This window comes from Adiantum capillus-veneris, chromosome 13 (genome assembly GCF_014529385.1).
Source record: "Adiantum capillus-veneris isolate H3 chromosome 13, ASM1452938v2, whole genome shotgun sequence".
Taxonomy (NCBI): Eukaryota; Viridiplantae; Streptophyta; class Polypodiopsida; order Polypodiales; family Pteridaceae; genus Adiantum; species Adiantum capillus-veneris.
Window position 1 is genome coordinate 45,211,097 of NC_140943.1, and position 16,188 is coordinate 45,227,284.

Sequence of the window (16,188 nt, forward strand, 5' to 3'; positions counted from 1 at the left end):
TGGTTGCAGCTAGGTGTACCCAATCCACATTGTCTGATTCTGTCATACCCGGTTACACATCCATGTAAGGAGAATCTTGGCCAATGTCTGTATCCTTCTTACAAGTGTAACAATATTGTAGTGGGGCCGAGTGAACTGTGGTGTCAGAGCGATGATCAATAATGGTTTTACTCCCTAAGGGGTGTACCTTACCAGTCACCAAATCCACTCTAAGGACAGAGTCTTGGAATTGCAAATAGACATGATTTTTAGACCAATCATGAACCATTTGTGCTTCCCTCATGAATGGTCGTCCTAAAATCATTTCATATGACATAAGGTGTTTAGAGAAATCCATTACAATGAACGTATGTCGTACCTTGTGTCCTAGAACTTTGATCTTAAGATCCTTGAGCATCCCCATAGGTTTGGCTATGGTACCATTTGCCATCTTTACCACAATGTTAGTAACACTAAGGCGGGGTTTTCCCATGGATTCCCAACAATCTTTTGTAACGATGCTAACTCCCGCACCACCATCAAGAATTCCCTTTATAGTTAATCCCTTGGTAGTGATGGGTAGGGTCGCATTAGACTCGTCACCTTCAAAATACTGCCCTAATTCGTTAATGGGTACCTCGATCATAGACTCGTGTCCATCTAAGTCAAGTGATTGCACATGATTTTCCTCATCAATCATAATCGAGTCAGGCCTATTTGGTTGCGCAAACTGCGGTAATCCCGTTCGTAGCTCTCCGTTAAGGAATGCTCAAAGTGCAAGGAATAACTCAGGATCTCCATACAGCTTTGCTATGATCGTGGTTCGGACCTCAGAAGACATGAAGTCCACTAGTTTGGCAACATTCATTGGCATTTTGCAGGGTGTAGGTCCTTGACTAGGAACTGGTGAGGATGGAATCTCATATTCCTCAATGGGATCAGGTATTCCTTCGTTAAACATCCTTTCCAACAAGAAAGGTGTATGCTCACTTTCTGATGTCCCGTCCTCACTCCCTTCTTGGATGATACTAGATATGGCCAACGGTCTATGGTTCATGTGGGGTGGATGAACTTGCGTGGGAAACACTGTGTCATGAATTTTGACATGCATGGGTTCTGGTTCTAGTTTCCTTTGAGTCTCCTCCACTAAACCTCTTAGATGTTTCACCTGCTCAATCTCATCTACTGGGTTTGGGTATGTCCCAATCTTCTTTTACGATTCTTCCCTTTTTGCCCCTGCGGTTTATCTTGGGGGTCTTGGATTGGATTTGGAACACTTGTGGTGTTTTCAGAGGCTCTTTATGGTTTTCTCTTATTCGGTTTTCATTTGGTTCCCTGTTACGATTTTCTTTGTCGGTCTTTCTCTTTGTGGTATTGGTTCTAGTCTCCATTGTCTCGATTGAATCTGAATCATCCTCGAGGTCATTCATATACATGGGGTCATCTCCTGTTCCTATGTTTGTTTTGGAACTTGGTTTTGAATTTCCCGTATTCTGCGACCTCTTCCTTCGTGTCTTCTTTTTCTTTGCTTGGATAACTGACGCGGTATCTCTCTCTTCAAGGATATGGCCTGGCCCTTGAAGCATGGACCGTGTAATTGCATAAGCGGGTGCGACGGGTGGTATTGGCGATGTCACACTAGCAATTTCGACCAAATTTAGGGGTGTGATTTTAGGCGCATTTGGGTTATAGGGGCATTGGGCAATCAAGTGATCTATGCCACAACGATTACATGTGAGTATTGGCATTGCAGACGTGCTCCCTTGATTCATTTGCGTATGTGCAGCATTCTTTTGCAGCCTAATAGGGCACTCCGCTGCCCGATGTGGTCCACCACACTCGTAGCATTGAAGAGGTGGCCTCCTAGCCTGGGTGTTGATATTTTGACCTCTGGATGCGAGAGCAGCAGCTTGATAAACCGGCTTGACTTGCCCCCAACAATCTTCCATGTAGTATATAGGACACTCTTCCAATGTATCAAGTCCGTAGGCAATACTAGTGTCTATTTCCTCCTCAAAACCATTTGCATAAGCATTAGATGGCTCGCAACCCACTTGGTTCATAGGGGCGACTCTTGGATGCGGGGGCTACGGTCCTAGCACAGGAGGTGGTAGCGGTGTAGCTTGTACAACATTTTGAGATCTAGGGACCATGTGTTGCGGTAGTTGCTCAACAAGTGGAGCAGGCATCAATACAGGAGCTCGAGGCGCATCCGTCCAGGCTACAAGTGGTCTATTTGCCATCATACGTTTGATCATTAAACAATCCTTAGCTTGGTGACCATACCTACCACATGCGTTGCAAGTTCCATTAAATTTTACTCTAAACGTAGGGCACTCACTAGTGCTATGTGGACCTAAGCAAATGGAACACCATTGTTGCTCCCTTCTTGGATACATGTGACTATTTTGAGGGGGTCGATTATCCTTAAGAGACTCTTGGATTGCCTTGGTGAGGTCTGTCAAGAATGTCTCAAATACCTTTGGCTCATTGACAATGGGCTTTGCAGTCATGGGTTCATACTCAATGGCTTGTGAGCTAGTGGATCTCGTGTCAGTAGACACCCTCATGCCTGCTATCATCAAGTTGTCCTCTAATTGGATTGCATTGGCAGTGACATCTTCCCAGGTTGTGATACCTCTAATCACTAGTCCATTATAGATTCCTTCATTCCTCAACCTTCGAATGAATTGATCAAGCAGTTGGTTATTGTTGAAGCGCTCATTTACAGGGCAGTGAGAGTTTAAGTGCTTTAGACGACTAATGAAGTCCCTTACTGACTCTCCTTCCTTACGTTCGGCCTTCTGTAGCTGAGATGCTACACCCCAAAGCACACCTTCTCGTATGTACTCCTTTAGAAACAACCTTCGAAGGGTAGGGTAGATTGTTTTCTCGTCCACCCTTAGGGTTCTATACCAATCTCCAGCCTTCCCACTTAATGTCAAGCTTAAGGCATTGCACTTATGTAGTTCGTTGCGTTCCCCTAAGGAATCACATACCTGTTCAAACACTTCAATGTGTTTTCTAGCATCTTCGTCCCCATTGAATTTTTGCGTGAGTTTGGCTTACTTCTAGGCTCTCTATCAGATGCATGACGCATATTTTCCGTGATAGATCGACCTATGGTTTGAGCAAACACTGCCAAGTCACTTATGTGAGGAGGCAGGGCCGGAGGAGGTACTCTTGGAATCATATGTGGGAGAGGAACGGGTACCGGTCTTGGCATATGTGTGGATGATGCAGGATATGGAACATAACCGGGCATAGGTCCACTCGGATAAGGGCTAGGGAGCGGCACTCGAGGAGCATAAACAAGTGGTACAATTGGAGGTGTTGGGGCCATGTGTGCATAAGGGGCTAGAGGCACATACGGTCGAGGCCCCATATTAGGTACTACGACACTAGGTAGTGGCAGTGCGCTAATCGTAGATGTCATCGGTACATTCTCTGTCAGGTCTATCCCTGGAGTGAGCACTGTGTTTTCCTTAATAGAGGGTTGAGCCAAGTTAGGGAAGCTAAAGTTGTCGGTCGGAGGCTCAGATTGCATAGAGACCCTAGGTGAAATGATGTAAGATGGGTCCATGGGACTCATTAGAGGAGTCTCCATTTGTGATAGAGTAGGCTGTTGAGCCTTGCTCGTATCCAGAAATCTCATGGGGCCAGTTGAGAGTATATTTACCCCTGGGTTTTGCCTTTCTAATTGGATAATGCCATGGATAACATTACAGATCATTTTCTGTTGATCTTCGATGCTCGTGGCACTAGAGGTGGATTGTACAATCTCTATCCATCCTACATGGTAGGCGTGGCCAGAGTGTAGATTTGTCAACACCTCAGTGTGGAGGTCGTATGTCCAATGATCATTAATGAACAATCCTTCTAGAGTCGACGTGTTAACGGTTTCTTGTGAGGTAGAAGCAATGTTGCTCCCCGTGGTTTTACTTGTCACCAACGGTACTCTAGAGGGAACTTCTGAAGGAGGCAGCTCAACAGGGCCTTCTTGGTAAGAAGTTGGCAGGATATCCACATGGACACTCTTTGGTGGTGTGGGGTCCACGTGCGATGTGAAAGGAGAGTCCACTTCCCCACCCCCTTCGTGTGCTTCATTTGCATCAGGTTCCGAGCGAGTAGCTCTACCTAATGTTTCCATGAAACGGCTAAACATACTAGTACTAGGCTGTGGAGCTTCGGGAGGTGCATGGCCTTCTCTCTCAGTGTTTTGGGTAGGGTATGCTTCCATGATTTCTGAGTCGGAGGAGGAATCACTAGCGGCTATTTTAGGGTCTTGGGTGGTGCTACCTTGTGTCCCCGCTGAGGGTCTAGAGCCTATCGTGGATGGGTAATGGGTGTCCGTATGAACAGAGGCACCCTCAATATGCTCGTGTTCTAGCACCCGCCCAGAGCGTAAGTGCATGTGCTTTTGATACCCTAAGGTGTCAAAAAGTTGCTCTAGGAGGCCTTGTGACTAGTTTTTTGCGTGTTTTTTGTTTGTTTTTTTGCTAGATTTTTTAGAGCATGTCGTGGAATGGGCCGTGTGATAGCTCGAAACGAGCGTATCGCTAGGAGGGACGCGCTGTGCTTTACAGCCCACCGTTTGGTTCTATTTTGCTCCAGAAAAGCCAGAAACAGTCTTTTCCTAGCTGGGGAACTAGACTCCAAATAGCAAGTCTAAGGGTGCAAGTGGGAAGAGAAGGGAGGAGAGTGGAGGACTTGCCCCACATGCTCTCATTTCCTCTTGAGGGGGTAGGGTATATATATAAAAGTGAGTTTAGTATATATCATAGGACTGGGGCCTGGGCCTAGGCCTGGGCCTGGGCTTGGGCTTGGGCTTGGGGAAATGATCTCGATCCCGATCAAAATTTTAGTGATCCCCCCAGTCACTCACGTTTTTATTTTTCGATTTTTTTTTTAATTTGAATTTTTTTAATTTTTTTTTAAATTTTAATTTTAATTTTTTTTTATATTATTTGGTACGCATTTTGGTGCGTGTTGACCTCACCTAACTATTTACTGTCTCACCTACCTATTGACCTGCTAATCAGTGGTTCACCTAATTACTAACCTACTTAATTAACTAACTATGCGCCTAACTGCGCACAAACCAGAAAACACAGAAAATGCAAAAAATTGAAACTTGACAGAACTGTGCAGTGCAAACCAGAAAATGCAGAAAACGCAGAAACGCAAGAAATGCTAACTGTGTAAGCTGAAATTTGAACTTAATAGAACTAACAAAACAGAGCTTAATAGAACACAGAAAACTTGAATGCAGTCAACAACATTGTGTCTTTCTCTAGTGTTTTTGCATAACAACAATAATCAAACTTAAGCCGCGCCTTTCCTACATAAAAAATAGCTTCAATACAATTTACAGGTCGCCATTGGAGCTTCACGCGCAGCAGCTCCCTGGCAGCGGCGCCAAAAATGTCACGGCTAGGGACTTGCTACGCGCCGTGTGCGAGCCACAAAGGCTCCTAGCACACAGTCATACAACAGACAAGCTCACAAGGAAGAATGGTGTGTCACTCACCTTCCTGCGTAGTTGCAAATGAAGGATTCCTGTGCCGCAAAGAAGAGGGAGACACCGCTACGCCGCGCTCAACCGCCTCGCCGCCGTCGTGCCGCCGCAACGCTCGATCACACACACACTCTCACACTCTCTCTCACACGTACACACACACACACAAGGAGATGGTGAAGGAGAAGGTGGAGATGGAGCAAGAGCGTCTTCTATTGCACAATGAGAGAATGAGTAAAAATTAGGTTTAGTGGCTTTTATATGAGCTCACCCCATTCACACTTGGGCGCCCATACTTAGCCAACTAACTCCTTGAATATTCCAGTTAGAGTGCGCCTGTCATCGGCGATCACCCTTACCTTGTTCCTATTGGTCCGACAAGCCCGGTACCTGACTCTAAACAATACAACGTTTATAGATCATAGGGTGTCCGTGTGCCGTGAGGGTTAACATAGCACAAGTCTCAACATGCATTACAAAGATAGCATCAATCTCTTTTTCCATAGCATCATCATAGCAAACCATGTCACATGTAGCAGTCATAGACTGATGATCATCATGCACCCCCTCTAAATATGCATCTCCATAATCATAATATTTGTCTGGGTTTACATCAAATACATATGGATCAGCATCAAATACATCTGCATCATCACCAATGTCCTAAAATGTATCCATAGACATAAAACCCTCTTGCATAGCATTAGCCAAAACAGTTGCTTTTGCATGTAATGTTGCATAAGCATTCTCTTCATGGTCTACACCCAAAGAGAACTCCAAATGGGCATCTACATCACATATTGACTCTGACAAACATGTTTCTTGATCACTGTTAGCGGATATGCTTGCATACATAGCATGCACTGGCTCTGAGAAACTTGGTTGCTCATTTATGTCACTTTAAGAGGATATGAATACATCCACAAAGTCACATTTTCTTTGAAATAAAGAAGTCAATCCCAATCGAGCATAAATTGTATCCACTATGAAATCATCATCTGCATGCAACAATGATCTATCTTCCAGAAGACATGCATCGATAACAGCTTCTAGCTTAGCTCAGATAGAACTCTGACCACCTGAATGACATGCTTTTTGCATTAAAACAGATGGCTCCTTATCTTGCGTGCTTTCAATCTGCTGAAGCTCTAGGTCTTCACTCAATAAGAACCCCTGTATGATTGCTTCTGCAAAAGCATCCCAATTGTCTGCATGAGTTCTTGCAAGAACTTGAATTTGATCCTTAATACGATCACACACAAGCTGTTCAAATTCTGCAATCATTTGAACGTCTGGCACTTTTTGACGCTTCATTTGTTGCTCGTAATACTCTAGGTAACCTTTTGGATCATATTCACCATCAAAGATTGATCTCTCATTGTATACTGCATCCAATGCTGCATTCAAAGCTTCTTTCATCTGCTCCTTCATCATCATGGCTTCTACTTCGAGCAGTGATCCTTGCATCACTTGCATCATCTTGGAAAAATTTGGAACTTCTGACTCGCCATCAGAAACATGTGTGATGAATTCTTCAAATAATCTCTTTACCTCCTCTGGAATCTCCATCTGCATCTCCCACCTCAGCTCGTTTCGCATCGGGTTCACCAAAACGGCGAGGGATATGTGTTCGTTGCATGAGCCGGGCAGGCGTTGGGCCTCTGGCTATGGGAGGTGTGGAAGAGAGAGAACAAGAGACACTTATACAACTGACTCTGGCAATCATCGCAATCATCAATTAATCGATTAATACATTTGAGTACAACTTAATCTTTAGCCAAGGTGGGCTGTTAACAACACCGTCACTTGGATCATCTGCTAACTAGGAGTTTAAGCTCCCGCTTTACAGGATTAACCGGGCCGTTAACGACACCGGACTTAACAGAATGTTAAATCAATTTCTAGCTGATGACGGTTATGGAAATTTCGTCCTGCCGCTTATCTGCTTCAAATACCTCACGGATTCTGCAAGCTTCGACTCTGCTCCTCACTGCCTCAATCATAAAGCTTCAGTAGTTATCAATTATCCTGCTTTGTGCGCTTTGCACTGCTTTATCTGCCGTTCACAAGCTTCAGCTTTCTTCTCTACTCAACTTGCTCCGCTCCCATAAAAAAACAACTTCTTAAAGATTTTTTTTGAAGAGGTCGTCGTTGCCCTCTCTCTCTTTCTCCCTCCTTTTTCACATACAATCCACACCCTCTTTTAATAGGTCGTCCCATGGGCGACCATCTTCACTTGCTTTAGGTGGCCGGATTTTGGGCGGCCTTAGTGCCTCATTGGGCGGGCTTCCTTCGTAACAGCATCACATTTGGGCATACATGCCGGCCGTGCAATGTAGTAGGCATCAAATTTGGCATACATATCAATTAAAGCATCACCAACTTCCAAGCACCACATCTTTCTTCAGCTGCCCTCGACTGACAATATCGTCTCGTTAATTTTATTGTCCATAACAGCATCTCAAATAATGCAAAAATTACCCAGCTCAGCTTTGCCGACAACTAACATCGGACTCTGTCTGCAAGCCGTAAATCCCATTAGACTTCTTAAACTCCATAAAATACATACAAACCTTGCCGAGGATGTAAAATTCCCAGATGGCACTCCACCCAAGCCGATCAGACTAGTACGGAATCGACCCCCGGTGAATCTTTGATGGCCAATATCTTGGCAACCGTAACTCCGATCACTCATCTGAAACGACCGACGCGCTCCACAAAGTGAGCTCTTCAGGTCCGTGCATTCATTTCATTTCTGTCACCTCAACTGCAATTGCTTAATCCGATACAGATTTGCAATCGACTTAAACTTCAGATTGCCATAACTTCTTCACCGTAGCTCCAATCGACGAGTTGTAAAGACAGAACGATAGAGCACCTCAAGCACTACAGTTCTAGATCATAAACTCGCATTTGTGCTCACTTCAAGCATATCCCTTTTTGACATCATTAAGGCATCAATTGTCCCTTTTAAGCTGCATCTGGCATACATTAATAATTAAACTTGGCCTGTTAACAAGCCCTGGTCACTGCCCAGTAAATGTGTAGGCTTCAAAGAATCTTAGCTTGCATTTCTTTGCTCTTTTTCCTATCATGGAAGCAGAGCTGCACGACACCGCTAATGATGTGTTGTTTCATGGGCTCTGTGGGGCGGGGGGGGGAGGGGATGTGTAGACATGGATGATGGAAGGCCAGGAGGCCTCCCACTATCCAAGGAACAGAGGGTTAGCATTACATTAGTGTGTGTGTGTGTTAGAGAGAGAGAGAGAGAGAGAGAGAGAGAGAGAGAGAGAGAGAACGCGCAGTTTAAGTGGTAGGTGGTTGTATTGGATTGGGTTATGATTCGTGTGGTTACAAGGTCGTTGTGTAAGTTGAGAATGGTCTGATTGGAACAGGCGTGATGCCTCTTGGTGTCTCGAGACATGAGGCTGGATGAATTTATTTTATTTTATTCCAACATCCCCCTTCAGCTGAATGCGGAACGAAGTGATGATTACATCGGGAAAGATCCCGAGACAAGTGCAATGTGCCTATGTAAAATGGGTTAAGTGCGCTCTTTTTTTGGTGATTGCAAGAGCAATCAGTGCGTACAAGAAAGAAATGGTTTAGGTTTGAATCTAGGATTCAGGAACGGTTGTCTTGAATCTTCAAGATGTGAAGCCTTCATCTTCCATTGTGGCTTCAAATACATCAAGCACTTGTGAGAAAGCTCTGAGTGTCATGGATGAAGAACTACAGATATTCCCGCCTTTCGTACATGACACGAGCCAACAAAAAATGATCAGTTGTGCTAGCCGTGTACATTCAGCAGCAGCAAGGAGGCACGTCAGTGAGACCAAGGAAGCACCTTTCATCACATATGCCACAAATTCACTTGACACCATATGTGCTGTTGAATGAGATGGGTTGGGGTCTCTTGTCTGTCGAGTTGTAACTTTGTATTGGTGACAAGAAGAAAGGTTCAAATGATGATTACAACCATTACAAAAGGTGAGGCAAGAGAAGGCGTATGCCACAGATTCACTTGACACCAGATGTGTTGTTGAATGAGATGGGTTGGGGACTCTCGTCTGTCAAGTTGTAACTTTGTATTGGTGACAAGAAGAAAGGTTCAAATGATGATTACTACCATTACAAAAGGTGAGGCAAGAGAAGGGCGCATGCTGAGGACTTTTGGAAAGAGTAACAGCATCAGCAATAACAGCAAAAGTAGCATAACATGCTGGCCCTTTGTTGGTTGAACGAAGCATGGCAGTTGGCACATCTGCGGCTAACAGGCAGGTGATTGCATCTGAGAACATCGGCTCAACAGGGAGTGAAGCCACAGCACCATAAGCTTGTGAGAAATCCAAGGAATAAAGAGGGGAAGCTCTGCTCCAAATGGCCATCAACAGGAGAATTGATCTGGCTGCTGGTATTCCATCTCCATCCTCATCTGTGTCGTGCTTGAGTACAAGCAAGACACGAGTCATTGATCATTGAGGGCAAGAAGGGGCTTGTAGGTTGTATCAACATCATCATGAGCGTCCTCAGCAAGGGCAGCAGGTGCGGTCACATAAGATGCATTGCCCGTCAGATAATCAAGTGGCAGGGATATCGATGTGCCGCCAAGATTGTTTGGCAGAGGCAGCAAACCTGTGAGGTTCCTTAGGGGTGATGCACAAGTGTGGAATTGAAGGGCATGGACCACCAAGGGAATGACAGGCTGCTGCTGCAAGGGTTCAGAAGGAAGTAGTGCATCTTCGAGTGACCCAAGAAACGATTCAATTGCTGCATCATCATCTAGCCCAATATCCACCTCGTGTGATTGAGTGACGGGCTCCATCAGATTATCAAGGAATGCTGGAATTATAGCTGCTTTGTCATTGGCTGAAGCAGGGGAAACTTCGTCTGCATCAAGCGACAAGGAGATCATTTGCAGGGTTTGGGGAGTTACCATTGGAGTGAGCAGCAGCAGTAATTTTGGCAGCATGAAGAGGAGTTGCTTTAGCAAGGACTGCATTATCGAATGCATCTTCTTGCAAGACAAGGGCTACGTCAGAAACGTTGGAGTTTGTCGCAGCAAAGGCACACGCAGCGGGATATTGGTTTTCAAAAGTGGCATCGCCTTCTTTTGGGAGTGGAGGCATTATCTGCAGCAACTAGGGCAAGTTCAGCCTTTTCAGCAGCGTGGACATCATGTGAGGAATTTGCAAGAGCGGCAGTAGCAGCAGATTGGGCTGCAGGAACTTCACTCACGGATGTGGCAGCACCTTTGTCTGCAGCGTGGAAAGGACCAGTGTCAGCAGGTTTGACATCTTCTGGGTTCTTGGCTTGCTTTGGGCATTGCACAGCATCAACGTCTGCAAGGATTTGCTCATGGTAGGCTTCTGCAACCGGGCAACAACAGCAGGAAGGGTTGCGCCATCAAGTAAGGGTCCGGAAAGGGCTGCCTGGTGATTGATACCATGTTGACATGGAAGGCCAGAAGGCCCCCCATTATCAGAAGAACAGAGGGTTTCCATTACATTAGTGTGTGTGTTGTGTGTGTGTGTGCTACACATAGGAGAGAGAGAGAGAGTACACGCACCTAATCAGTACATGCGCAGATTAGGCGGTAGGCGGTTGTATTGGATTGGGTTATGATTCGTGTGGTTACATCGTTATGTAAGTTAAGAATGGTGTGATGCCTCTTGCCCAAAAATATGTGAACATAGCGTGTGAATTCAACAGAAATGGCTATTTAGCCTCATTTTTTATACATTTTTGTCATCAGAAGGGTACCAATTAAAGGGGATATACACAGATTGAACTAGAAAAGAGTTTGTTATATTCTTGAAAATTATGCATCATGTGGTTTTTAAATAAAGCCTTGAACGTGCTGATATGGAGGGTTTACGTCTAGTGAACCCTCCCAAGCTCATGGGAAAAATTTGCATTTTGTGATGGAATGTCTGTAGGTTTGTTTTGTCTACGTAGGACTCCTTATCAAGAATCCGAATATAGTTGGGGATGATTTTTAGCTACTCCAATTTGTTTCAGGATACTTAAGCAATTGCACTAGGGACTTAAGCTACCAAGAGCACCATTAAAAACTGCAACATGTTTGTTGTAGTTGCTTGCCATGATTAATGAACAAAATGAGTGTTCCAAGAATCATGTAAAAGACTCAATTTTCAGGTTCTTACTGGATGTGATGGGGCTGGGTCCGTTGTTAGAAAATGGATGAACATGGATGAGCCCCGCTATGTTGGGTACACATCAACACGGGGATTGGGCATTTATCCTCATGGACATAATTTAGGCAAATTCTCTGGGGAGGAGTGCGAGCAGGCATTGTGCCTACGGATGCAAATAGAGTTTATTGGTTTGTGGTGTTCAACTGCTCAGGTATGCTGCTAAGCACGCTATTTCTCTCTTACCTGGAAAATTCTGAAAGAGGAGATACGTGAAGAGAGTCCTCAACTCTCTCCCAACTGCTCGACTCTATGCAAACAAGACATGCTAAGTTTAAACATGACCATGCATGCTGTAGCAGCTGGTATAAAACCTTAAGTTTTTGACCTTGGGTATTTGGCTTCACCTAAAGACTGGTTTGGTTAATGCATCACTCTATGGTTTAAGACGTTTTGAAGTTTTGTCGACACTAATGGTGCTTAGACTTGTTGGATATTGGTAGGCGAAAGAGTCACCGATGTAGAGATTATCCGTAAAGAGGCCTTGCACTATGTTGAAGGATGGCCCACTATGATTACAGAGTCAATCAACAGGTCTCCACCGGACACGCTGAGCAGAAGAGGCATATCTGATAGATGGATGTGGCCAATAGGAGGGCCTCCTCTTTACAAAACTGGAGTGACCCTTGCAGGCGATGCAATGCATCCAATGGCACCAAACCTTGGACAAGGAGGTTGTCTAGCACTAGAGGATGCGGTTGTTCTTGCTCGTGAGCTTTCAAAGGCCCTGTCCTCAAGCGATTCCGTAACAATGAACTGCTCTACAGAGTCTCAACTTGAAGAAATTGAAAGAATAGAGCTTGCTTTCAAGGCTTACATCGAAGAGCGTTGGCCAAGAGTGATATCCATGGGGGTACGATCTTACTTGATGGGTGCACTTCTTCAATTGGATTCTAAGCTTATTTGTTCCATCCGCAACAAACTGCTACCCCAGATTCTGCAGGTGGATAGCTTTGTAGGCCATAGTTTCTACGATGGTGGCACTCTGCAATGAGAGCAATCAATGCATGTAGAATGGAAGGTAGAGTCGAGGATCTATCTTTCTTGTGCACAATATCTATATCTCTATCTGTAATCAATGGTGGTAAGGGCACATGCAGTTAGGCTTATGCCTGTGGCCAGATGCAATAGGTTTATTCAGGAATTGGAGATTGTAAACAAGCATGTATGTTGTGTGCACAGATACACACCCCTCTCTTGCCAGCTCTACCTTGCCGTGTTGGCATTCTGTCATCGAGCAGTTTTGGAGTTTACTAGAGAAGATGGACATGGTTGCGCTGCCGGATGTCCTCCCCTTCCTTGTGGTTGACCTCTTTGTTGATGTGTCATGTATGGTAACATGGGAGGTTGCAAATATCTGCCGACTGTTGTCGTAGTTTGTGCCTGCATCTTTTTCATTCCCTTGCATATTATGGAGAATTATGTCTGACACTTGTATTGGAATGTCCTTACCTGAACTAACAATTAGTAATTTATAGACAAAAGAAGCATTAAATATTCTCATGAAACAACTTCGACTAACCTTAAGAAGAGAAAAACGAGAAAAAACCACATATGGATGCAGCAGCAACAGAGAAAGGAGAGAGAGCTCGAGGGAATTAAATTATTATTTTTTCCCTTTTGGCATATTTGTGACAAGGAGGGTCATGACCTGAGAGTCATGGAAATGCATCCAGAGTGGCAAAGGGGATGGTCTAAGAAGCAGCAATATATCGACTATGATTCTCTCCGCCACTTGACGATAGATCCCACAAAACTACCCTTGCAAAAGAGTATGGACTTTCCAAAACTTTGAATCAGATCTCAAGGAAAACCCTCAAGTGATGAGCTTTCCAAAAGTCACCAAGGACCAACCTCTGGAAACAGCTTGCAGTGCTCGAACTATGAAACAGTCTATGCTGGCATCCCACACCTCTCAGTGCAGCTACTCCTTAAACTCTTGGGAGCTGGGTTAAGGGATATAGCGATATGGCATCCTACTACATTGTATAAATTTGATAAGGAAGAGCTCAACCAAAGGGCTCGATTTTGGCTCGGACTTCTATAATTACATCGATGATTGGCAGTTACATTGATACTTGGCAATATGCATGTGCTTGCTAGCTTGCTACATGGAGGCCCTTGAGAAATGGTAGAGTGTCCGCCTCCAATGATTTCCAAAGAAGGACCAGTCATGTAGCATATCTTAGAGCATCACCAATATACAAATGCTCTACCTACTGCTATCCCCCATAACATTCTACAGCACAAAAGAAAATAGAGGGAGATACAAAGAGCCCTGCATCTTCATTTTTGCTAGGGTGCACTTTGTGGTGAATAATTTGTTCGTTCTGTTCTCTCTGTTTCTTGTAAAATTTAGGCGCTGCGGCCCTCTACGGCCTCAAGCAAAGTGTGGCATCCAGTTTTGCAAAGGTTGAAGCTTGCAGAATTGTAGAGGCAGCTTGGGTTGTGGCACATCTTTACTTGTCATTCCATCTCCTCTAGCATATTAACCATACCCACTATGTCCTTGCCTTCTTCAGTTAGCCATTGTGATGATTTGAAGGCTGTGGGAGAGGATAAGGCAATAAGTGAGCCTCGTTCCTTTCTTGGCTGTATCCTATGGACAATGGATACAAAATGTCTCCCCTTAACTGCTTTACTTTATTCTCTGAAGCCTTCATCCAGGTGGAGAAGCCTCAATCCATTGTATTTATCTACATCCTTGAAGCTCTGGAATCAATTATCCCTTTCCTTTTGTCCTCTTTGTGAGAACCGTCCTCTCTCCCCATCCATCCATGACTCCCTTGGTTGCCTGGTGCTCTAACCACTTCACCTAGGACTCGGTAGTGCTTTTTGAAGTCGGATTGATGTCATAAATGTGGACTGACATAAATGCAAAAAATTTAGTGATGTCAAAATTGGGGCGGGGTATTCTAAATTTGAGGCAACAAATCTACATCAACAATCTTCCTCAAAAGCGCTAAAGGAAAAATAAATGAGAAGAGAAACACAGATATACCAACGTGAACGTGAAGTTTTGACCACCTCACCTCTTTATATGGAAAGAAAAGGTCTTTTGACTTTCCACTTTCATATGTCTTTTAAATTTCCTGTCTTTTCATCTCCTAAAATCACCCTTCACTTACGCACTTAATATGTTTTGAAAGACTTTTTATTTTTATGAGAGAGAGAGAGAGAGAGAGATAAAAAGGGAAAGTAAGCACATGGCCTCCAAGTGACCTACCCCCCCCATCCCCTTTTCCTTTGGGTTGTAAACCCTCCCTCTTCCTTCCCAAACTAATACCATCATTTTATCAATTTTCTCCCGCTGGCACCCAATACTTGATGCATCATGTGCTGGGAACGACAGAGAGAACTCGTTGCAACCAGATAGGAACCTCCTCCTTGGGTGGGTTGGATCCACTAAAGTGTCCAAGGGCAAGCGCCTTAGCAACATGAACACCAGGTGAGCACAAGGTGTCCCTCTAGAGGTGACCAAATGTGAGATTTGAACCCACAACCCATAGGTTGAGACGCCGAATCCTTACCACTACACCAACTCTTTGGGGACTGCAAACTTTTCTCTTTGTAATCCAACAAGCGTTTCTTTGACCTCTTCAAGCTCACGCTTCTTCTTCTTCACCTCCTCTTGCACTTTATTCCATTTCTCTTTGCAACTCTTCGTTCCTCATGCTTCTTAGCTTTTTCTTCGGCTTGTGCCTTGGGGAGTGTTTGATTTAGTTCTAACGCCCTAGACCTTTCTCCTGACTTCTCCATGGTATTTCTCTTTGATCCCAAAGTACACCATCCTCGACTTCATGTTTGAATTGGCGGCCAATGAATAGAATGATCCATGGTTGAAAAAAATAGGGTTACTAAATTTTGCAAGGCTACCCTGGGTGAGTTAGAGGCAGAATCAGATGTCAATGGTATACTTAAAGTATTTGCAGGCAAATGATGGACATATCTTTGCAGAGGACTATTTGACTGAAGAATTGATTGCAGAGGTGTTTGATGTACATATTGCAGAAGATAATGAGGCCAGTAAAGCAACTAAGAAGGACATCACAAAGGCATTTGGATAGTCTTAGGGTGGGAGGCACTATTATTAGTTGTCAGGAATGAAGAATCAAGTGAGACTGTATAGCAGGGAAAATGGTTCATTGAGAGGATATTTTTGCTAGTGAAGTTAGAGTATATTAGAAGGCAAAATTGTAGTATATTGTTAGTATAAGAGTGAAAGACAGATTGGATGGGCAAACATCCTATTTGATAGGATTTGTGAAATCTACACCAAGCAGAAAAGAAAGGGTAAAACAACAAAAGTGGGATCATATTTGACAGCAGTTTTTCAGTACGTGAACAACAAGAGTATTTTGCAGGGAAAGAGTTCTACTACCAGGCTACTTAATTGAAGATTCAGGATCTGCACCAAGGAAAAAAAAGACAAAAATTGTAGCAAGCACTACAACACTACATGGAGATATCGACGCG

At 44.2% G+C, this 16,188-nt stretch overlaps 1 protein-coding gene and 2 pseudogenes across 2 annotated transcripts; 1 reads left to right on the top strand and 2 right to left on the bottom strand.

Annotated features, from left to right (window-relative positions):
• Positions 1-5,057: 5,057 nt before the first annotated feature.
• On the bottom strand, positions 5,058-6,598 carry LOC147443899 (uncharacterized; annotated as a pseudogene).
• A 2,474-nt stretch (positions 6,599-9,072) lies between these two features.
• On the bottom strand, positions 9,073-11,681 carry LOC147443900 (uncharacterized). Its single transcript, XM_086526701.1, has one exon. It carries the CDS (start codon positions 10,509-10,511, stop codon positions 9,966-9,968), a length of 546 nt encoding a protein of 181 aa, XP_086382827.1. The 5' UTR covers positions 10,512-11,681; the 3' UTR covers positions 9,073-9,965.
• On the top strand, positions 11,078-12,992 carry LOC147443901 (monooxygenase 2-like; annotated as a pseudogene). The gene is made up of 3 exons (XR_015190144.1): positions 11,078-11,093; positions 11,631-11,866; positions 12,156-12,992. The product of XR_015190144.1 is annotated as a monooxygenase 2-like (transcript).
• Positions 12,993-16,188: the final 3,196 nt, after the last annotated feature.